This window comes from Haliotis rubra, unplaced genomic scaffold (genome assembly GCF_003918875.1).
Source record: "Haliotis rubra isolate DU_JTF1 unplaced genomic scaffold, ASM391887v1 Scf414, whole genome shotgun sequence".
NCBI classification, from domain to species: Eukaryota; Metazoa; Mollusca; class Gastropoda; order Lepetellida; family Haliotidae; genus Haliotis; species Haliotis rubra.
Genome location: NW_025767096.1, coordinates 859,710 through 884,821, shown reverse-complemented (window position 1 = coordinate 884,821; position 25,112 = coordinate 859,710). Strand labels below are relative to the sequence as shown.

Sequence of the window (25,112 nt, the reverse complement as noted above, 5' to 3'; positions counted from 1 at the left end):
CCATTTAAATGAGGAAGTACTAATTTCAACAACCAATCACAAATCTCATTCTCAGCACATGGTTCTAAATAAGCACAGGTGTAATTAACGGACAGGTGTAATTAACACCCTTAGGTACATTTCTTGCCACGTGCACCACGCGCCAAATGTCTCACATCAGATGACCTCACCAGCGCGTGGCCGGCACGAGTGAGACGCAGCGAAGGCTTTTAAATCTCGACCTGCGAGGCTAGTCTTGGTGTAGTGTCTATATTGTGCATAACTTGAACTGCATACTCGGATAAGCGACGATTTAAAATCCACTCCGTCTATTATAAGAGATCAATAAGCCCGGCACGTGAGCTCAACACCTCGCGCGGGATGAAAGTCAAGGATTGGTTGAACTGTACTATGCCATGTTTTGATTGGTTGAGACGCAGAGTCTATCTGTCAATCACACCAATCAGGCCTTGGCTTACAATGGCTGCGAGGAAGAAAGGATGAAAACACTGGCCTCTTTACACCGACTTTTGATCGCAACGTCCGCGGTTTGAGAATAGACCCCTAAGGTGAAAACATATTTTTGTACCTCTTCATATACATCCGCTATTATTAAAGCAACAAGTACGTAAAGATATAATTTGAAGAACTGGAGCAGGAAATAGTGCACAGTGGTGAATATACAAGGAAAATATGGCTGATATCGCTTGGCGGAGGAATATGTATTTGCAAGTGATGAGGCCAGCTCAACAAAGAGCACTCGTAGTAGAATGACAGTGTGTATGTTTTAAGGTGATACTGTATATTCTCAAAATTGTGTTGAAGATTTTTGGAAAGTACCAATAACTTGGGAGAAGCTTCGTCAAGGCTGCAGAATGCAGACGCCAGGCAATATGGCAAACCAGGGAAGCCCATGGGACCAGGGGAATAGAAGGTAAGCCAGCGGCGTGCTTTCGGGTCGCCATTTTGTCTAACTCCTTGCCTATTGTATATAAGAATTCTTCAAAATCTGCAAAATTAATTTCTGAAATGGTGACAGTGCGACTGGATATTGACCGTCATAAATTTGCCCCGTGGCATAGGTGTCAAGTGTAACCTGTTGTTATGCTACTGCTAGAATATCGGCGTCCGATCGCTCTATAATTCTTTTCCACTGTTTCCCTCAAAGTTGATTTGGTCCAATGACTGCATCCTCCAAGTCTTGTACCTCTCCGAAATCCGTTATTCCACATCTTGTATTGTCCAACTGTTGCTGCACGAGGGCTTCACGCGATGCCTCCTGAGATTTCGCGAGAACAGAACACCTGGCACCGCATCTGATCTTCAGCTGTGCGATATGAATATTTAATCCCCAGATGCTAGAAAATCTATGACTCGGCTGCTATTGTCATATATTCCTCTGTTATCTCCCGTGCCTTGATACTTTGTTCCACTGGGCGGTATATCTCGTATTTTGCCCTTTAATAATTTATATTCAAAATACACGTTCGTATATCAGGATACGTAAATAAACAACTGTCATCGGTAGTGTTGCATATTCAATCCGGTTTCCCGTCAGTCCGGCATCGTCCCAACTTCAGTTCGTGTTATGTTCAGAAAGTGCTTGATACTCTGTGTCCTTGGGGTGCACTAACACCAGTTTTATTGAGGACTCCAACACAACTTTTAAATGATTAAAACTGTCACCTCAGTGGCATGCTACCTAGGTAGGTGTTAAGTAAATAAACAAACGCTCAGTCCACAGAAAGATATTTCATCTACATGGGGAAAACCCAGGTGTATATACATACACATTGGCGAGCACTTCTTTCAATATGAAAGGATTTTATTTTGAACCTCGGAAACAGCTTGTCACATGTTTTAATTAGTGAAAATGTTTTGAAAGGTCATATTTTAGACTTGTGATTGCGTAAGATCTATGTTATAATTCTGGTGCGTGTTAGCATTTCTCCTGTAAATCATGATTAAGGATATCTATCCAAGATGATTTTCTCACCCCTAGCTGTATGATATAAGAAAATTTATATCATGGTTGCATTCTATTTTGTGTTTTCACACAGTCAAAACTGGTGGCATTTCAACTTGAAGTTTGGACAATATTATAATAGGAGATTTTTGTGATGAACTCTTTTTACTAACTCCTGCATTTCATCATTATATTGTCCCACAATACCGACCGAAGTATGTTCCCTCTATTTAGTACTTAAAATGCATCATATTCATACTCCCAACCAAACATTCAAGCTTTAAGTAAATGTCATCCATGGCCAAGGAATATGAACGGATACCTGGATACCAGTGCATTTAAAAACAATAAGATTAAAATAAACAATGGTATTTTTTTAATTATGAGGATGAAAAGGTATTAATGAATTTGGTGTTGCTTAAAGGTGGATAAGCTGTGAATGTTCTGTTTGTAATAAGTCTTCCTGAAAATAGTATCTTTTGAAAATGTCAAACATTTCTAGGAAATTGGGTTTATGGGGTAAAAAGTAAAACATGACATTTCTATGCCATACCTGGACATGTATTTGTTTTTCTGATTGCCACAGGTCAATATGATGATAGTCCACACATTGGTTGAGATGTTTTTTAATGTTAAGCTTTATTTTCTTTTACAAAGTCATTGTTAATCTAACATGATATGGATTATAAAGTGAAATCTACTGAAAGAATGATTGATCAGTCATCAGTTGCTTTCCTCATATCACGGTTTGTTCTTTTAAATGGGGATAATTTTATGATTTCCAAGAGAGACAAAAATATATTTGCAGTCACTTTGATAATAAAGTTTGAAAAAAGTGAAAAATCCCTAGCCCCAGATTTCAATTGATGTTGAATTGCCACATGTCCTTTTGTTTCATTTTTATAAGAAAAGTGTTGAATTTAATGTGGAAACCAAACGATAATTAGCAGAAGATTTGGACAAAAATCAGATATTTAACATTAATGGCCTTTGTGTTATAGTAGTTGTAAGTTAGTCAGGCATGTATGCACGGCTTGTTGATCGGTTTAAACGACTGTCAGTCTATTCTTGGAATACTGAAAGGGACATCCCTGAATTTGATACTTTTGTTACCATGGCTACACTAATGTTAATACCATGTTATTTCTTGTTTCGAAGAGAATCTTTCTGATATTTCAGTTTTGAGAAGCAAACATGATGAAGTGTGATCACATAACTATGATACCTGATGGAGACCAGGGACTTGATTGTTGTCCAGGCTCAACGATGAGGTGTTTAAATGTCATTGCTTCAAACATTGAATCCAAACATAGATATTTCTTGAATTGCTGAGTTGACAGTTGTCTGATACATGATGCCGTCAGAATGCCATCAGAAAAATGCATTGACTCTTTCAAGGGCTGTAGGGACATCAAATAATGTTGTACCTTGAGCAGCACAGTGACATCATGAGACAATGTGATGACATCAAACTTTACAGTGACATCATCAGACAATGCTGCAACATTGGGCAATGTAGTGACATCATCAAACAATGCAATGATGTCATCAAACAATGTGACATCAAACAATGCAATGTCATCAAACAATGTAGTGACATCATCAAACAATGCAATGATGTCATCAAACAATAGTGACATCATCAAACAGTGCAGTGACATATGAATGGATGCAGTGACATCATGCAATGCAACGACATCAAACAAGACGGTGACATCATCAAACAATGCAATGACATTAAACGACACGTTGAAATCATGCAATGTATGCAGTGACATCAAGCAGTGAATGCAGTGACATCAAACAATGCAGTGACATCAAACAGTGAATGCAGTGACATCAAACAGGACAGTGACATCATCAAACAATGCAGTGACATCAAACGACAGTGACATGCAATGACATCAAACAAGACGGTGACATGCAGTGACATCAAACAAGACCGTGACATCATGCAATGACATCATCAAACAATGCAATGACATCACCAGATAACAGTAACATCATTCAAGAGTGCAGGCTTGTTTAAGAAGGGTAGAGTATCTGAGTGGCTAAAGCATTGACTTGTCATGCCGAAGGGCCTTGTTTGATTCCCATCTTGAGTACATGTGAAGTCCAGTTCTTGTGTTATGCTAATATGTCTGAAATACTTATGACACAAATGGTAAACTGTTTTAGGGTTTTCCTAAACTGATTAAATATTTCAGTTGTGATATGTTTATCTTGCACTCTTCAGGCCCAAAATGCCTCTCATAACCTGCACAGGCATGGTAGCCTTTGTGTGTCGCTCATGGTGAGAACACGTTTCTCGGAAGCGGGTTAGAGTTACCTGCCCTTTTTTAGAAAAGAAATAACTTTTTAGTGGACAGAGGGTATGTTCTCAAGTAATATAATACTCTTTTGTGTGTGTGTGTCAGGGGTGGGGTGGGGGAGAATCTGTAGTCAATGTTTTGGTATCCCATTGTAAATATCTGAAACCATCTTTCCTTCAGTGTTGATTTATTCCTGATGTATCCAAGATATTCTTAACCCTATATGACCAGTCTAAACATGGTAAACCTCAACCTTTAAACCACAGGTATTTTTCTATACATATTCACCAGGGTAAAATTTGTTTACCATTCCATAGCTGTTACCAGAATAGAACAATAAGTTCAGTTAATTTTAGCAAAACAATTGGTTGCAAATATGAAGAGCGATGACAGTTTCGGAAGTGCTCAGATCTTTGACCCGTTTGCGAACAGTTGATGAGAGATTGATGTAACAGTTGGTATCCCGAAGTCAGCTGATGTCACATACATATACCAGTTGTCAACATTTAAAAAAAATGTTTATTGCATCAAAACAGTGGACAGTTGACTTGTTGTTTTTGGTGGTGCACTTTTGGAAAATATATTTTGAATTTATTTGCAATGGACAGTGGAATACTTTTGGTTTTTAATGTTGTATTTTGTTCATTTGTCAAATATGTCAGGGTCAGACTGCCAGAAAATTCTTCAAGACATTGAATATTTACTTGTGTCATCATTCACATGCATACTCGCTTGAATCAAGTCAATTGGGTATTTTTTAATCAATGGGGTGTTAAGAAAATGATACTGCTTAAAATCCTTTTTTACATTGAACTTAATTGTTTTCGCTCATGTGTTGTCTCACTGTTAAGATCACAAGACTGATGCATGTCTCCATTACAATAAAATGATATGTAGCCTTTTGTTTGTTATTGTCTACAAGAGAGTTTAAAATAATCCCTGATTCGATCAGTAAGGCCAAATAGTGTTGTGGTTCCAATTACACCTCTTTAAAATTTAAGGTAGGTAGGTAGGATTTTTTGTTTTTTACATTTTTTTTTTACAGTTTTTGTAGAAGTAAAGTACAAACTAATAACACATTTAAAAAAAGGGTTGTCACCAGAATTCAAGGGTCGGTTGGGTAATCGGAATCACAACATTTTTTAAGGCCTGAATAAAGATGTGCAAAATTATGTTTTTGTTCGCAGGGTGAAATCCTGTGTTTGGGAATTACACGAAGGTTGTTATATTAGTGGGTTTTTGAAATGTCATGATTATTTGTGTGCTAGCAATTCAAATCAATAGAGCTTTGGTAATGTCTTGAGCATACTTTATGCAAATAAACAGGTGATTTGGAGCTGTGCGCGGGCTGCTGAGTGTGGGATCATTGGTGTTTATTGTCAGTATGGCAGGGTAGCCGTGTGGTTAAAGCGTTCAGCTTGTCATGCTGAAGATCCAGGATCTGTTCCCCACATTGTTTTTGTGTGAAGCCTATTTCTGGTGTTCCCAGGGGCAGGGGGTAGCCCAGTGGTTAAAGCATTTGCTCATCACGCCAAAGACCTGGGTTTGATTCCCCACATGGGTACAATGTGCGATGTGGAATATTGCTAAAAGCGGCATAAAACCATACTCGCTTACCCAACGTTGCCGCTGTATAACTGGTTGTAAATAATCTACTTTTTGATCAAACCAATGGTTTATAGCCTGGGCACTTGTACAAAGATTAGAACTGTTGTTAGTCCAAACACTTGGCTTGATTGTAAAGAAACTCACTCACTCACATTAGGCCTAGTTGTGTATCTGCCTACCCTCATAGAGTGGATAATGGTTAATTCTATCAGTCACTGGATTGCTTGGTCCAAATTTGATTATTTACAGGTAGACTATGTATATGGAATATCATTAGCCACAGAGAACTTTCTTGTTTTAAATGTCACTGATGACACTTTCATTGACCTTTCATGCCCATCCATACTATTTCTCTGTGTGAAGATGAGGGTTAGAATCGGTCATGTTTGTCTTAAGAAGTGGCTGACAAGATTGGATAGCCAGACACACTGAGGTCATGTAGGTCTACATATTCCAATCATGTAGATGAATGCTTATGATATCAATCACAGGATTCTCCAGCTCTGGAGCTGACAACCAAAGTCTTATCGCAGCATCACACTAGTGCATCTTATTGTTATGATTAATAATTTATCGTTGGATGTTGATATAAGGATATCAACGTTGTGTATCAATATTCCTTTTGTCTGACTGACTGAGTTTGGTTTTACGCCGCTTGTAGCAATATTCCAGCAATATCACAGCGGGGCTCACCAGAAATGGGCTTCACACATTGTACCCATGTGGGGAATCGAACCCGGGGCTTTAGCATGACGAGCCAACGCTTTTACCTTTAGACCACCCCACCGCCCCTTTCTCCTGTTCAGATTCTCGTATATACAAACAGTTATCATAAAGCAATAATGCCGATTACACAACAAACAACTGACAAGAATATTGCTGAGTGTGTTGTTTACAAGCAATAAAACATGGCCTATCACCTGTGGCAACATGTTCCCTTTTCGCTAGAGCAGCGATACTTCAATTTGAATTGTTAGTTGACTGCACTGCTGGTGGATAACCTGTCGCTGCAGCATGTGTTTACACACGGCAGGTGATACGATGCGAGCAGGTGGGAGATACGAACAGTAGCACATGTCCTGGATATGAATATTAACACACATGGAGGTACTCCAGGGGAGATAAGTATGTCAAGCACTGCGTGTTGATACTGTTTCTGAGCAGTTACTTCAGAAGGATAGGGGTTATGTGAGACGTATTTGGGCGCAATACACACCTGCAGGATTAGGAAAGCTGGTCCGATCTATGGTGGGTTGGTATATCAAGTGGTGAGAAATATACTGTCTATGTGGAATTTGAGATGGTTCAGTTCCTGGGAAGGTTTTTTGGTTTGGAAAAATATGTTTGGAGATTTTTAGGTTTTGTTTTGTGAGTCGAGTCCGAAAGAAGTAATATTTCACTTGATACAGGTAGAATAAATAGCTTATGAAGACTAATATTTAACTTTATATATAGCAGGTCAGCTGGAAGTTTTGAGAATTTTTTAAAGAACTGCTAGCAATATTCCTTGTTTAACGCCACACTCAGCAATATTCCTGTGAGACAGCAATCTGTAAATAATTTATCCTGGACCAGCCAATACAGTGATCAACAGCATGAGTACGTTCTCTGCAATTAGGATACAGTGATATATGTCAGCCAAGTGAGTAGATCTGACCACCTGATTCCATTAGTTGCCTTTTATGACAAGCATGGGTTACTGAAGGTCAATTCCAACCCAGATCTTCATGGGTATATAATGACATGGAGAACTATTCATGACAGCTAGAATTACTTTTGTGTTTAACAAGAGAGTGATTAAAATTTATAGTCACGCCAGCAGTATTTTAGCCATATCGTGACTAATACAAGTTATACTTTCATGGTCAATCCAGTGATCAACAGCATGAGCATCAATCTGTGCAGCTGGTATACAATGATATATGTCAACCAAGTGAGTAGATCGGACCACCTGAATCTGTTTTGTCTCTTATGGCAAGCTTGGTTGCTGAAGACCATTTCTAACCCGGATCTATGTGAATTCCTAATTGATTGAGGGCCACCTCCGTGGTGTGGTGGTTAGAGAGGAAGGTCGCGGGTTCGATCCCCGACCGCGTCATATCAAAAGACGTTAAAATATGGTACTTGTTGGTCCCTGCCTGGCGCTTGGCATTAATGGGTACAACAAGGACTGGTCAGCTCGGAGTCAGTATAATGTGTCTGAGTGGGGTATTCATGCTTCACTGCGGCATGGTATCTCAGTGGGCTAGCACTATAAAACCAGCTTCAGTCTGTGCTAGTACAAGCAGCCGCACATACACATGTATGCACGTCGTCAGATGAGCCAAATATTCTCAAGCACGACGTTAAACCAAGTTTCACCTCACCTCACCTAATTGATTGACTGTGATATGCTCAATTGGATATCTGATACAATCATACAGGCAGTTTATGCATCCTGCTTTATATACAGGCTTATACACTGGTTTATAACAGCAATACGGACGGCAAGATATCCTGTGGATGTGCTACAGATCCTTGATGGGAGGGTGATATGAAAATGGCTCACTACATTCTTGAAACATTACCAGTGAAACGAAATGTTATGTTTTCTGAAGTGTCAGGTGGCTTTCATCTTTTGAAAAAGTCTCTGAACAGTTTGATCTTCTGTTGGGTTTGTGGGGTAGCCCAGTGGTTAAAGCGTTTGTTCCTTATGCCGAAGACCCGGGTTCGATTCCCCACATGGGTACAATGTGTGAAGCCCATTTCTGGTGTTCCCTACCGTGAAATTGCTGGAATATGGCTAAAAGCGGTGTTAAGCCTCGCACACGCACACACACACACACACTTGAACTTTGGTACAGTGTGTGAAGCTCTTTCTTGCTGTCTACCTAACTCAGCACATATATGCACTCGCAAATCTTCCATCCAGTAGCCAACAATTAATAGCGCAGCAACGCTCCACTCACTTACACATTACCTTAATGAGTAAACCGAGTTGAAGATGTTTTGATGACTTCAAACAATTGTTAGTTTTCTGATGCAGATGTCTCTCTTCACAGGAGAATATGTACATTGTAACCCAAACGGTTCTTCCAAGTAATTGAATCCATTAAGTTGTCACTTAATGATATTAATTGTGTAATTATTAATGAGCAGGTTTGCTGTGTCTCTGTCATAAAGGCAAGTGTCCATGTCACCTTTAATGATGTGGTGTGTTTACTTGACTGATCGTAAATACCTGTTTTCACGTAGATCACTGCTTGACTTGAGAAGATCTAAAGCGCCATGTCTTTAATGTGTGTGAGAAATGAAATGAGAAAACGCAATTTATCACTGATTAACTGAAGTCAGGTTCGTCCGAATGAACAAACCCACCTGTGCACTCTGGGGAAAACCAAGTCTTTAAGGACTCGGGGAATTTGTTATGATTATTTAATGGTGTGGTATGGGTTAATAATAGTAATTGTAGTAATTAGGAAAGTAGCTTTTTTTTTGCAATAACTTTTTTTAAGAGTTGACAGTTTACGTAGTCTTTTTGTGTGTGGAATTAAAGGATTATTTCAGTATTCTTGGGTTTGTTTCTGAAATGTGCTTCTATAGTGCTGCTGGGTTAGGGAAGGAATTTACAACCTATGCTGGTTGTGAGTGAGTTTAGTTTTACACCGCACTCTGCAGGGGTGGAAATAACTTGCTAGTGCACATGTAAAATCACTTGCCCTGATAACTTTTCCACTATATCGGCTGATTTTCTTGTTGATTTTTAAATAAACAACATAATTAACATATTGGAAAGACAACTGGACACCGGTACAGCGTGATAAATAAATTTGCTTTACGACAGAAAAAACCCCACTGAACCGGACATCGGGCAATGGGCTATTTCCACCCCTGACTCGGCAATATTCCAGCTATATGGCAGTGGTCTGTAAATAATTGAGTCTGGGCCAGACAACCCAGTGATCAACAGCATAAGCATCGCTACTGGGATATGATGACATGTGTCCACCAAGTCAGCGAGACTGACCACCCGATCCTGATCGGAATAGGGGACTAAATTTATCGGATGGTCAGAATCAGTAGCTTGGTAGCTGGCATTTGTTATGTCACTGTATGGATCTTTGCTAACATTATCAATCACTGGATTATCAGATCCAGGCTGGACTATTTATAGACATCTGTCATGTATCAGGAGTATATGCTAGTTTGTCATACAGACCCTGAAACAAACATATCCTAGAAAGCCCATGCAAGTCTAGAATATGTGCCAAGTCAAGATTTCCACAGTTTAGTCTCAGGGCTTCTTTTCATTATATCATTTTTTTTATGAACTGTTTTTTTTCCTGTAAAATATGTTCATTTCAGAGACTAGCTGGTTAATCTAGAGTATTGCAGACTGAGGCCAGGCCAATTTTATTTCTTGTTTTACGGATCCGCCGGTCATATTTGTTCAAGATTGAAGGGGAAAAAACATTCCTAGCTATAAAAATAAAATTTTAATATTTTTATTGGCCAAAAATGTACATGTGCAAGAAAATGTTTTAGATAAATTGTCAAGAGTAAAATACTTTTGATATTTAAAAGGAATATTACTTTGACTGGCGATTTTTTATATTATTATTTTTCCCTCCTGCTTTTAGGATTTCTGAGGACAAAAATCCGTAAAACAAGAAATAAAATTGGTCTGGCCTGATAGTAAAAAAAGATTCTCATAGTACAGTATTTTTTATAACACAGTTTGTTGTGAGGTTGATGCTAGGAGTTGTCCTTCCTTGTCGTTAATTGGCATCTGGAAAAACTCATTTTCTGCAGTTACCCTCGAAGTGAAACAAAAAGATTAACCCTCTTATCAACTCAGATGATACCCTGAAATTACCGTGGCATCAGTTACTAGTTGTCAAGAAAACAGGACCAAAAGTGGTGTAATTTATTCCTCGTAAAGGAAATACCCAAAGGGTTATGTTAAAACTGAAAAGAAAATATATTCTCAAAAGAAGTTTTTAAAAAAACAATTCTTTCACACTATAGTTAAACTGTCATGCCATGACATGATCTGAAATAGAAGCCGAGGGGTAGACTAGTGGTTAAAGCGTTTGCTCGACTCACTGAAGACCCGGGTTCGATTTCCCACATGGGTACAATGTGTGAAGCCCATTTCTGGTGTCCCTGCCGTGATATTGCTGGAATATTGCATATTCACTACTCACTTATAAAAGGTAATCCAAATGTTCTTGAATACCTTCATATTTTTGTGTTTGGAAAAGCAGGTGTGTGTGTGTGTGTGCGTGCGTGCGTGCGTGTGTGCGTGTGGTTGTGTGTGTGGTGGTTGTGTGGTTGTTGTTGTTTATAGGCATAATAAAAAAAATATGTGCTCCCTTAGTAGGCATTATTGCTTTACTGGACAATTACAAGCTTTAATCCCAATAAGGTGGGTTGATGCTCTTGCTGTTGATCACTGGATTGTCTGGTTTAGACTTGATTATTTACCTACTGCTGCCACATAGCTGGAATATTGCTGATGTCAGTTCATAACTGAAGTATATTTTACTATCAGATATAAAATACTCACCTGGCTGTCATCCGAAGTGCGGCGGGTAGCCAAGTGGTTAAGGCATTCGATCATCTTGCCAAAGGCCAGGGTTCGATTCCCCACATGGGTACAATGTGTGAAGCTTATTTCTGGTGCCCCTGCCGTGATATTGCTGGAATATTGCGAAAAGCGGCGTAAAACCATATTCACTCACTCACCTAAGTAAGGTGTTAATCAGCAAACAAACCAGGGATAGACATTATCTCTGGACTGGTAAGAGTCGACAGATCCAAGTTGCTTTCTAAAATAAAATATGTATTGTATGGAAACCTTGTGGATGTTCCATTGACCAGGTAGATTTGATAATTGGTGTCAAAAACTGTTTCTACACATCTGTGCCTCTTCAGTTAATTCAAGTGGGGACAGTGGGGTAGTCTAGTGGTTAATGTGTTCGCCCCTCACGCCGAAGACCCGGGTTTGATTCCCCACATGGGTACAATGTGTGAAGCCCATTTCTGGTGTCCCCCGCCGTGATGTTGCTGGAATATTGCTAAAAGCGGCGTAAAACCATACTCACTCACTCACTAATTCAAGTTGGGACAGTGGGCTAGTCTAGTGATTAAAGCACTCGCTTATACGGAATACCTTGGTTCGGTTCACATGGGGACAATGCGTGAAGCCCATCTCTGGTGTCCCCTGGCGTGATATTGCATGAACATTGCTAAAAGTGGCGTAACGCCATACTCACTTTCATACGTTGTAGAATATGAAGCTTATTTGTGCGTTCTGTACAGTTCTTACTGCCTGGAGTCTATTTTCACAGAGACAGGTTTCTTGTACATATGGTATAACCAGCACCATGTTTCATCGTCATTTCTTACAAACATTATCAGAGTAAGGCTAGAGGATCAGTATGTACAGACTTGGTTCTCAGATATGTTGAATTCCTCAAAGGCCAAAAATTACTGGATCTTTGAGGCACAATTTGGATTTAAAAATTATTTAAGCGATTTACCTCAGAACAGCTGGATTAAATAGCTTCTTTTTTCGTACATCTAATCACCGTCTACCAGTTGAGGTCGGACGTTGGAATGGTGTACCTCAACACAAGCGTATATGTACTTTCTGTAATACCTCTATCAGTGATAAATACCATGCAATGTTAGAATGTCCCCATTTTGTTGATTCTAGAAACCAATTTATTAAACCTTACTTTTACAAAACCAAACTTTGTCAACTGTTGTCAATTGTTTCAAAATGAAAAAGTAGGTCAATGACGAAAACTTTGGACTTTTTGTAACACTGTCATGACCAGGTACAAGTCACCGGGAAAGTGAATTATGAAGTCACTTTTTTTCTGTAAAATTTATGTGAAAATTTAAATGTAAGTCCTCTGTGTAAAAGAAAGTATTATGTTCTACTATTTAATATGTGTATGTTATATGTCTTATATTCAGACTACCAGCCCTGTCACCAAAATTTATATAAGGCCAGACCAATTTTATTTCTTGTTTTACAGATCCACCGGTCATATATTATCAAGAATAAGAAAAAAAATATTTGATTTTCCCGGCTACAAAAGAAAATTGTAATGTTTTTATTGGCTAAAAATGTAAACTTACACGAAAAAATTTTCAGATTGTTTTTTGCCCCATAAACACTTCATAAATAGGCAAAATTAAAATACTTTTAGTTTTTATGAAGAATATTTCTTTGACTGGTGATTTATTTTTCCCCCCTCCTGCATTTAGGTTTTCTGAGGACAAAAATCCGTAAAACAAGAAATAAAATTGGTCAGGCCTAATCATTGTGTTCTTCATATGCTGTTGTCTTACAACCTAAAAAGCAATAAATTTCTGTTCTGTTCAGTTCTACCTTATTCCTTTATTTCCTACAATGTCTTTGTTTTTCTTTTTAGCAAAGCCCAGCTGCGTTTTGGAGATAGAATGGCCGTCCCTTCTGACAAGGAATTAAATGACTTACTAGACTTTAGTGCTGTGAGTATACATTTTCCATTTTCCTGAACTAGCAGAATGAATACTTCGAAGTCTGTTGGCACATTTGCTGAATCATCAGAATTAGCATTGTTGAGCAAGTTTTCTGAATGAACAGAATATGCTATTAACTTGTCAACTTTTGTGCATAATTTTAAAACATTTGTACACATCTAAAAGGTTAACCCCACACTCCACAAGATCCCCACATAAGACAATGGCCTGTACAAAATCAAACCTGAACCACACAATCCAATGATTGACATCATATGCAAAGTATCTGTGAAGATCTTTCTTAGAATTGGTCTTAAGCAACCCATGCTTGTCTTAAGAGGCGATATTAAATAAACAGGATCGGGTGGTCAGGCCTGCTGACTTGGTTGACATATGTCATCGTATCCCAGTTGCATAGATTGATGCTCATGCTGTTGATCACTGGATTGTCTGGTCCAGAGTCGAGTATATATAGCTGGAATATTGCTGAGTGTGGCGTAAAACAACAAACAAGCAAACAAAAACAAACATAAGATGCCCACAGTCGGGACCTGACAAAGCGAGGTCAGCCAAGTCACAGCGTCTGTCCACCCATAAGACAAGCAAAATGAGCTGGATCTTTTCCTTTCCTTGGGGCGGCGGGGTAGCCTAATGGTTAAAGCGTTCGTTCGTCACACCAAGGACCCGGGTTGATTCCCCACATGGGTACAATGTGTGAATCCCATTTCTGGCCTCCCTGCCATGATGTTGCTGGAATATTGCTAAAAGCGACGTAAAACCATCCTCACTCATTTTCTTTCCTGGATGGCCTGTTGGTACAGATGTTCCATCTAGTGTCCTGTGTACACGACGCAGCTGTTCCACGTGGCCTGGCCCAGGCCACGCATGGCTGAGTAAACCATGTTGAGGTGTGAATTCATTATTGACTGAAAACAGGCTATAAATCTTGTTGACAATTTATATTCAAAACAAGATAGTGAAACACTGTGACTGCACGGTACTACCGTATACCGCAATACGCCTTTGAAGCGACCTGTGAAGGTCCGGGTTAGAATGAATCTTCAGTAACCCATGCTTGTTGTAAGAGGCGACTAACGGGATTGGGTGGTCAGGCTCACTGGCTTGGTTGACACATGTCATCGGTTCCCAGTTGCGCAGATCGATGCTCATGCTGTTGATCACTGCATTGCTTGGTCCAGACGCAATTATTTACAGACCGCCGGCAATTAGGTGGAATATTGCTGATTGCGGCTAGGGTTTACTTCCTACATGGTTATAGTAGAATATAGTATACAAGAAATTCAGAAATTGATCATATTTTGCAATGGCTTGACCATGTGTCCACTTCATAATGACATGGGGTGAGTGAGTGACTGAGTTTAGTTTAATGCCGCACTCAGCAATATTCCAGCTGTATGGTGGCGGTCTGTAAATAATCGAGTCGGGACAAGACAATCCATTGATTGACTTCATGGCCATCGATCTACTCAAATGGGATATGTTGACATTTGTTTTGGGAATTGGTTAAAATCTCATAATTGATGATTGGTTCATTACAACCGATCAATCATCGAAAATAATTGGTTAGCGTCATTCATCAAATTTTACTGGTTATGTTTCTTAAGGCACAAAACAAAAAGAAAAAATATGTCGTTCTTTCGGGGGTTTTGTGTGGCAAATTGCACACTATGCATTTACAAATTTGACATCTTTACAGGATAACTGATATGTTAGGAACATAAATTTTACCTGGGCTCTTAAGATAAATTCAGTCATGACTTGGAACGTGCTAGTAGTGCTTATGAAATGTAACAAAAACCAACCTAGTGATAATATTGTTAATGCAAATAAGCGTTCCAAAATCGTTTGTGTTCAATTATGGGAATACATGATCGATTGCTTGGTCATTGAGTCATTGCGACCAATCTTCGATTATTTCAATTAATCGGACCACCACTAGCTGTCATGCATCAACCAAATTCGCCACCCAATCCCATTTGTCACCTCCTGCGACATTCGAACCCGGATCTTCACAGGTTACCATCTTGTCAAGCATGGTCCATGAAAATGTCAAAAACAATCCAGAGATCGACAGCATGAGCATCGATCCATGCAGTTGGGACACAATGACGTGTCAACCAAGTCAGCGAGCCTGACCACCCGATCCCGTTAGTCGCCTTTTACGAGAAGCATGGGTTGCTGAAGATAAATTTCAACCCAGATCTTCATGGGTACATAATGACATGGAGAACTATTTCTAACAGCTTGAATTACTTTTGTGTTGAACAAGAATGAGTGATTAAAATTTATAGTCACGGTATTTCAGCCATATCATGACTAAAACAAGTTCAACTTTCATGGTAAATAAGGTTAAATTCTATAAACATGTCGATAAAGGACAGTAAAATAGCATATCCAATTAGAATATGACAAACAGAATTTAAAACTAGTTACTATCTCATGTACTCAAATTTAACGATCAATTAAACTCACAAATATGCTATGATTAAAAATCTGGTAGGCTTAAATTTACTTTGAATGTTTTTTTGGGACTTCGTATTGGTGCATAAAGGCAGTGGGATAACCCAGTGGTTGAAACTCACTCATGCGCTCGCTCACTCACTCACTCACTCACTCACTCACTCACTCACTCACTCACTCACTCACTCACTCACTCACTCACTCACTCACTCACTCACTCACTCACTCACTCACTCACTCACTCATGGTTAGATCCGTCCCAGCAAAAAGTGAGGTGAGGTGAAATTGGGTTTAACGTCGTGCTTGAGAATATTTCACTCATATGACTCACTTATTTGTTTTCCCATGCTCTCAACCACTGGTCTGTCTGGTCAAAAGCATATATCTTTCATTATATATTGCAACAAAGCAGTGCAACTAAATTTGGCTTTGCAATAGGTTAATAACAATCAGTAGATAACACTCTTAAATCAACAGAGTACCACTTAAAACAATTTAATAACCTTATGCCTTAAACAATTATACCTTAAAACAACATCACCTTAAAGGCAAGAATTTTATGGATGTCAACTTCTTTATTGTGAAGGATCACAGCGTTTCTTCAGCACCTTAACAACATGCCTCACAGCAGACACTCAGAACAACATCTAACAAAAACAATGACTCGCAACAACCATGTAAGATAGCACCAGTCGGTTGGGTATTTTCGTGAATTTGAAACATGTTCAAATATTCTGATATCACCGAGGCAGAAGTAAGCGTGTTGCAGAAGTCTTATGAATGAATTCACACAGCTACTGATTTAGACGGACCACTCTCGCAGCTTGTCCTTAAAGAGGGTCTTGGCTCTGGAAAACTGCCAGCCTCAGAAAAAAATAGTACTTCAACTCATCCACGATCTACTGCTTGCTTGTGTGACTTTGTGCTTGATTTGTTCGGTGTTTAACGCCCAGTGCAGCCATGATCCACATCCATGTTTGTAGTCTGCATAAAATGGAATATTTGTGCCCGCAATCCACATTTTCAGAGTACCAGACAAGTGACCAAGTCAGCAATCCTGACCACCTAGCCTATTTCCTAGCCACATACAACACTACCATGTTTTGCTGGGAGGACCGCCTCCGTGGTGTAGTGGTTAGAGTGCCCGCCCGGAGAGCGGAAGGTCGCGGGTTCGATTCCCGACTGCGTCATACCAAAAGTGGGCTAGCACTATAAAACCAGCTTCAGTCTGGGCTAGTACAAGCAGCCTCACCTACACATACATACGCATGCACGTCGTCATATGAGCGAAATATTCTCAAGCACGACATTAAACCCAATTTCACCTCGCCTATCGTCATTCTTCGTCACCTCACCAGTATGATTTCAAGTATATGTTACATTTAACCCCAGTCCAAATGGTATTTTGTTTTCATTATCTGATCAAACGGTTTGACTGATGACTTCATTGATAGCCAATTTGGGTTGATTGATGCTCATGATATCAATCACAGGATTGTCTGATCCAGATACGCTGCAGACAACTGTCATATACTTGTAATATTGCTGACTGCGGCATTAAACAAACAATTAACATTAAATATGCCCTATTACATACAGGAGACTTCAATTACATTGTACCCATGAAGATCTGGGCTAGAATTGTTCTTCAGCAACCCACGCTTGTTATAAAAGGAGACAAACAGGATCGGGTGGTGAAGCTCGCGGACTTGTTTGACACATGTCATCGCATCCCAATTGCGTAGATTGATGCCCATAATGTTGCTCACTGGATTGTCTGGTCCAGACTCGATTGTTTACAGACCGCCACCATATAGCTGGAATATTGCTGCGTGCGGCGTAAACAACAAACAATCAACCACATTATTAAAATTGCAAAGACATTATCACCGCTAATCATGCTAATATGATTTATATTCCACTTCATATGCGACACAGTATGACAGAAATTATCAGTCACTCGGGAGCCATGGGAAAGTAACATTAACACACTTACTTTAACAAGTTGAAACAAAGTTGCTAGGAGGCTGTGCCAAGTCCAGCTGAGTTGGTGATACGGTCCTATATACCATGGCTTTGTGCATATTCATTTGGTTGTATTTATTCATGCATATTGTGTAATAGCCCAGCAAGATTGCTTCTAATGGGATCCCTGATCTTGACCTGGTGGCTTTGATTTGAAATATCAGCCAGTGGCATTGCGTTAATTTTGTTTTCACTTTGCATAACAGGAAGTTCATACCAGTGTGGTCAGTGTGTTCTATTGAGGCTGTGCCAGAAGAAATCTGTATTTCTAATCATAATTGTAGTGACTTTTTGTGGAAGGAATGTGTTTTGTTGCTTGAAATAAGCATGCATCTGGATTTTTGTTACTTGTCTTGGTTCTGTTTATTTTTAATGTTGTTTTTTGTTGTAACTAAAATCTGCATCTGCATCTTAGCAACAGTGTGTGGTATTTTCCAACACTGCATAAAGGCTAGCTGGCCTTCCTGAAACGCTAATGCAAGCTGTTATTGGTGAAGATGGTGACAGAATCGGCTGGTTATCAGACAGAGTGTGGAATCAGCGGACATGTTTGACCTGGTTGTGGCTAGACTGCATCTGGAGCCCAACCCGGCTCCTTCAACGAGCAGCTGACGAACCATGCAGCCATCTTGCTTTCTGCCGAGGTGGCAGCTGTGGTCTAGACTTGCTGGGGCTTGCTTTCTGGCACAAATAGGTGAACGCCTTTGGAGCTGCATCTGCTGACATCTGAAGCAGTAGTAGTTGTCGCTGTTCAGATGGAGTGGTGGAGGTTTGCTGCTGAGCCTGCTTGGGCTGATATGAATATGATTGTCTTCAGTGGGGAATATTACATTAGGTGGGCTTGATGGCATTGTTGGGGTTGGATAAAATTGTTGGGGTTGGATAATATTGTTGGTGTTGGATAACATTGTGGTTGGATGACGGAGTTGGGGTAAGTTGAGGTTGGATAACAATGTTGGGGTTGGATAAAATTGTTGGGGTTGGATAACATTGTGGTTGGATGATGGAGTTGGAGTGAGTTGAGGTTGGATAAAATTGTTGGGGTTGGATGACATTGTGGTTGGATAAAATTGTTGGTGTTGGATAATATGTGGTTGGATGACGGAGTTGGAGTGAGTTGGGGTTGGATAACAATGTTGGGGTTGGATAAAAATGTTGTGGGTTCCTGTGGTCAACTTTGTAATGACCAACAACTTCATGTCTCACAAAGACATATAATATTTGTCAACGTGTACAGTCACTAATTGGATTCCACAACAGAATATTGGTCCCGAGCAATTTGTGGCTCTGTCGTTAAAAGCAACTACATGGCTTCATTGATGTTCATAATATCCATCACTGATTTCACTGGTCCAGGGTTATTTGCGGACGATGTTTGCAAGATAACTGTACCAATCTGAAGCGCATCGCTCGCTCACTCACTCACTCACTCTACTGATCCAGTTTTGATAAAAACATATGTATCCTTCAATGATACACAGTGACTTTTATAACATGCCTGGTGTATATTGAGATCGAATAACATCTGATTATCCTTGTCAAAAGTTGCGTGATGTATTTACCCCCCTGAATGACCTATTATATCATGTAGTGCTGATGGCAAATTGTCAGTTTGCCCCGGTATAACAGTATAACATGACATGTGAATGTCCGTCTGAATCTACCTGATTATCTACATTCTCATTTACCTCTGTTTACTGTCGTGCACCAGCTGTTGGCAAGATTTACCAAGGCTGTTGCATCAGTTTGCTGTCATTCATGATTAGTCATGTTTCTGGTATAGCCCAGACATGTAGAGGCAAGGAGTGGCCTAGTTGTTAAAGTGTTCGCTTGTCATGCGAAGACCTGGGTTCAATTCCCCATATTTGTACAATGTGTGAAGCCATTATTATTATCATTATTTATTATTATTTTTGGATATTTTTATGCGCACATATCCACGCACTAGTGCATGCTCAAGGTGCTGGTATATTTTTTCTTCGTTCATTGGATGTCAATCTCAATGACACATCTTACTATCAATCTCAACTCCCTGGGGATCATACAACTCTTGTGGCTTTCCATCCTCACTCACTAATTCTAGTTATGTAAATGTATCCAACAGCCATGTTGATGGGTCTGTTCTACCAGACATGACATGGCGATCTTTGTTTTCTTCCCTACAACCCAACCACACTAGTGAGGTCTTTCCATATTCATTGAATACAGCAAATCATTGGGCGGTCTGGCTCGCCGACTTGGTTCACATAGGGCATTGCGGTTAGTTATTCTAATGGTTAAAGTGTTTGTTCATCACACCAAAGACCCGGGTTCGTTTCCCCACATGGATACAATGTGTGAAAGCCCATTTCTGGTGTCCCCCGCCGTGATATTGCTGCAATATTGGTAAAAGTGGAGTAAAACTAAACTCACTCGCTTACTGACCTCCAAACCCGATTTCTGGTATTTCCCGTCGCAATATTGCTGGAATATTGCTAAGAGCGGCGTGAAACTAAAATCACTCACCTACTCGTGTAGGACATTGTGGTCATGGATATGTGCTCGTGGTGTCAGTCAGTGACCAGATTATTTACTTCATATAACTGAAATATTTTTGGGGAAAATCATCCCTCAAAACACAGTAATCCTGGTTGTTGAGTTAGTCTTTGGGACTGATCTTTGTCAAAGGGACTCATACTACCCCAAAATTCTAACCCCAAAAGATTTTCTGATATTACACCATAATCTTAGTCCTACAATTTTCGTAAGTCACCGTTGGTGCAAAGATGGTTTTGTGGAACAGTCCAAGGCTTCTTGAGGCACCCAATGTAATGGCTGTTGATAATGTGTTACCCCCTTTGCTAGTACGCTTTGTATAACACTCGACATAGGTAGAGGTTTTATGACTGTCAGTGTTGCATAGATCGATTGATGACTTGCGTTAACGAGATTAGCGACATGACCGATCGTAGACTAATCACAAAGAAGAAGACATTTTACGAGCAAAACAAAAACCTATCTTCTCCACCCTGGGAATAGAAGTGGGGCCATATTGCATTGCTGACTAGAATGGCGTCTGATGATGAGTTTCATTAGCTTCTACAGCAGACGGAATGTAGTCATCTTTCAAATAGTAATTCTAGCTGGAGTTTTAGCTCGGCCAACAGAACACATGTTCAGTGAGTCATCTGATTTTCACTTGATGGACACATGTGGAATGTTTTTTAAAGATTTTTTTTTGTTGAAAATTGAAGGTGTGGTGTGAAAAGATATGATGTCTGTCATGAATGCATGTACCAGAATTCTGCTGGTAGTTGGTGAGTCAGGGAGTGAGCAGGTGTGAGAGTGGATGAGGGAGTGAGTGGTCGATCGGGTCGGTCGGTCGGTCGGGTGGGTGGGTGGGTGAATGAGTGTGTGCATGGGTGAGTGAGTAAGTGTGTGAGTGGTCTGTCAGGTGGGTAGGTGGGTGGGTGAGTGAGCAGGTTTGAGAGTGGATGAGTGAGGACGTGAGTGGTCTGTCGGGTGGGCGAGTGGTTGGTTGGTTGGTAGGTAGGGTGGGTGAGTGAGCGAGTGAGTGGTCAGATTGGTGAGTGAGTGAATGGATGTGTGAGGTGAGTGAGTGTATCAGAAATTGACTAGACTCAATCTTCGGACTTAGTTATGATAAATACCGATTGACTTTAATGGATACTTTCAAACACGATGGCACCCTGTGACCTAGGTCATACATGAATACCTGTTTGGTGCTTGTGTTGTTTTGCTTGCTTGCTTGTACAATGCTGCACTGAGCAATGTTACAGCTGCACAAAATCTGGGTCAGACAATCCAGTGATCGACATCATGAGCATCGATCAACACTCTTAGTATTTAATGACACACATCAACCACGTCAGACCAACCGACCCTGACAAGCAGACTCAGGGAAGCTGCTTCGGTTTGTTTGACCTTGTGTCAAACAATGGCTACTGGGGTGTTTCATTGGTTCCAAATAATATGAATTCATAGATTGAAACAGTTGGCGCTTAACATCTTCTAGCTCTTTAATTTGAAACAGTTGGCGGGCACAATGTGTTAAGCCCATTTCTGGTGTCCCCAGCCGTGAACATCTTCTAGCTCAGTCTTTATTTCATAGCAAGGGAGTCCATTTCTGGTGTCCCTTGCCGTGACATTGCTGGAAAATTGCTAAAAGCAGCGTAAAACTAAATTCTCACTCTCTCATAGCAAGGGCATAACTGTTGTTTTTGGTTTTTTTCTGAACAAATTTAATAGTTTGCGCTGGGCTTGTATACTGTCATAAAAAAACACACATTCTGTCTGGAGGTTATAAATGTCATAATATCCCACTCAGACAATAACGGATAGCTGTGGTGATACGGCAGCAGATGCATGTTCAGTCTCTTAGCTAACATTAAGTCCCAGATATTAGGTTATATTAGATCTACAAAAATGTGTATAATGGAATTAAGCCCAGAACAATGCTTCATTTGTGGAAGTGACGTAAAAAATGTGTAGGATTTGCAACCATTCTTCTCTTCAGATAGATTCACATTAAATTTAGTCTCTATGGTCTGGGAGACAGACTCGATTGGTCTCACGTTTCTTTGTTCTCCTGGGGTATACGATGTATTACAACATACCTCAAGTTTATATATAATTCCTTTCTGAAAACAGTGTTTTGAATCTAATATAACTGCTCTGAAAGTTTAAATTTGGTTGAATCAAGATGGAAAATTGTTTGATCACATAATTATTTGTTTGAAAGTATTAAGTGAAGAACTTGCATGATGAATGGATAATCTTGTTTCATTTTGTTAGAATAAATGTAAGATTGTTGATATTGATTTGTGTGAAGAGAAAAAAACAATTATTTGAAACATGATTTATTTATTTTATGCTGGAGAACACAATGGTATGATTAACTGTTTAATAATAGAATAGCGAATTTATCTTGGGCAGTGTTTAAGGAATGCTGTTGATTCAAACTCGCATAATGACAGTAGTCTTGAAGAGAAAAATATGTTAAATTTGTCGGCGTTGTTGTTGAAGTAGGAGAGGCAGCGGACTTGCATCATCGGTGTTTACACAACTTAATTCCATGGCTAAACTTTCACACCTGAGCCATTGGTAGGCAAACACAGAGCGTGAAATGCTGCGTAACGCACACCGCTATTGGAGAAATGCGAGGCAAAAGGTCATGAACAGTTCTGCAAATCACACAGTTAGGCAAGGCAGGAGATAATCTCCCCTCCACAACCCCGTCATGGAAACCCAACTGGATTCAAACTCTAAAACAGAACCTTAAATTGGACTACTTTAACTGCCTTCTGGAGAAACCTGAAGCAATTTGTGTGATTTTTATTCCATGGTGTTGGTTTGTAGTATAGCACTATATTGAGGGAGGTTGTCACAGTCTCCTACCGTCCTCTTTGTTAGAGGAGGATCTGTGTACACTCAGGTCTTCTCCTGCCATTCAGGCCGCCCGGAACCTGAGTAAATACAGAAGCTCACAGCCACTCCATCCAGCTGCAGAGAAATGCTTGCGTGACTTATCGCACTGTGGTATAAGCCGTAGCTCCTGGCTAGGTGATACGCTTGACATATCTACCTAGTTGTCGCAGGTAGCTTGTATCGAATGGACGTATTACCACCACCTGTGGATATTATACCAGACCAAGGGATATGAGTTGTATGTACAACCAGTGGGACCGTTACGGGCGATATCATCCCAGATATGGGGTAAGATTTACAAGTTTGGTTGTCATTTTGAGACTCTATGTTGGACATATTTTCAATCTAAGGTGTTGAAAGTCGTCTTTGATATACACTGTCCAGGAGACTGTCGATTGACTTGCCATTGCTGTGATTTTCAGATTGCTTAGCTTGAATACTTTGACTACTTGAAGCTGATGGTTCTGGGGAGAGTAGGGTAGACTTGTGCCTCTGGGAGGTGAATTCGATATTTTTGAGTCAATTAGGTTTAATGTTTAAGTTTGTCCTGCTTTTTAATGCCTGATTTTGATTATTTTACAAGGGATGATGTTTGATGTAAAGTTTTGTGGGTTGAGTTACCATGTGGTATACAATTTGACATCAGAGCTGTTAGTTTGAGCAATGGAGGTATGAGACTTTATAGGGACATGACTTTATGAAGACAAATTGATGGAATAATCCATAGAAAGGGGGACTGAAGGATTGCCAACTTTGTAATGTGGTTTTTGTGAGAGATACGGCAGATAACGTATCATTGCAGTAATCTCGTATCGCCACAGGTGTGACACAATTCTAGTGTAATCTGTCACCACAAGTAACACTTGGTCATATAGACATGGTGGTCTCTAGGCGGACGAGCCGTACAGAAATATTATTTCTAGTCGCACTGGTCCTCATGCTGTTTTGCTAATAGTTCCAGGAGAATTTATAATGTTACCACATTACCACAGTTTTACCTCAACTTGAAAGCAGTATTTGTTCAATGGTTTATGCTTACTGGGATTTTTGAGTCCTGGAAAAGTTGTGTGACTTTGCCACAGTTTCACATGCATGGTACAGTTTAATTAGGAACTGGCAGGGTTTTACACAGACTTTGAAACAAGAGAGTCATGGGGATCCACAGTGTTTTACGTTTGGGAGTCATTTTCAATATTTGGGAGTCATTAAAATTTTAGCGTAATATTTATGCGTGTATATCAAAAGGCAAAGATTTTATTGTTTTGTGTTGCATTGTCATTTATATGTTAGTTACTAAATAGTATATTTTTCACTGTTCAGTTCAGTCATAACAAACTCCAGTATACTGAGCAAATTATCAGGCTTGTGATTTAATTACTTTAACATACAGTTGAAAGAAAAATCTAAATAAATGAACACCTCACGAAAACTATCATTGTTTGCTTATCAGATCGATTTTATAGACTCTGAACTGAATTGTGAGGGTTACTCATAAAAGTCAAGCTTGACTCGTATGATAATATTTTGAGAGTCTTTTACAAAATTGTTGCGTCAAATACACAGGAATCACGTCATGTAAAACCCTGAACTGGTTTTAAAGTCTTGGAAAAATTCTGAAAAAAAATTGATTTGGGGCAGTGATTTGTCTTGTTGGAGACAAGAAAATGACTCAGACTTTGTCTTTTAACTGTTTTTTTTTTCTTGTTTTTTTTTTCTGTTTTATTCTGAGGTAATGCTTCCAAATGTAAATGATTTTGTTGTGAATAGATATACAGTTACAGAATATGGCATCATACTGTAGAAAATACATTTTAACA

General features: G+C 39.6%; 1 protein-coding gene across 1 annotated transcript in view; it reads left to right on the top strand.

The window, feature by feature from the left end:
* Positions 1-698: 698 nt before the first annotated feature.
* The window catches only part of LOC124288301 (transcription factor 4-like), a 155,287-nt gene continuing 130,873 nt past the window's right edge, over positions 699-25,112 (top strand). Inside the window, 2 exon segments of the mRNA XM_046724818.1 lie at positions 699-913; positions 13,293-13,371. Coding sequence (XP_046580774.1) covers positions 873-913; positions 13,293-13,371 — 120 coding nt within the window. The 5' untranslated portion in view covers positions 699-872.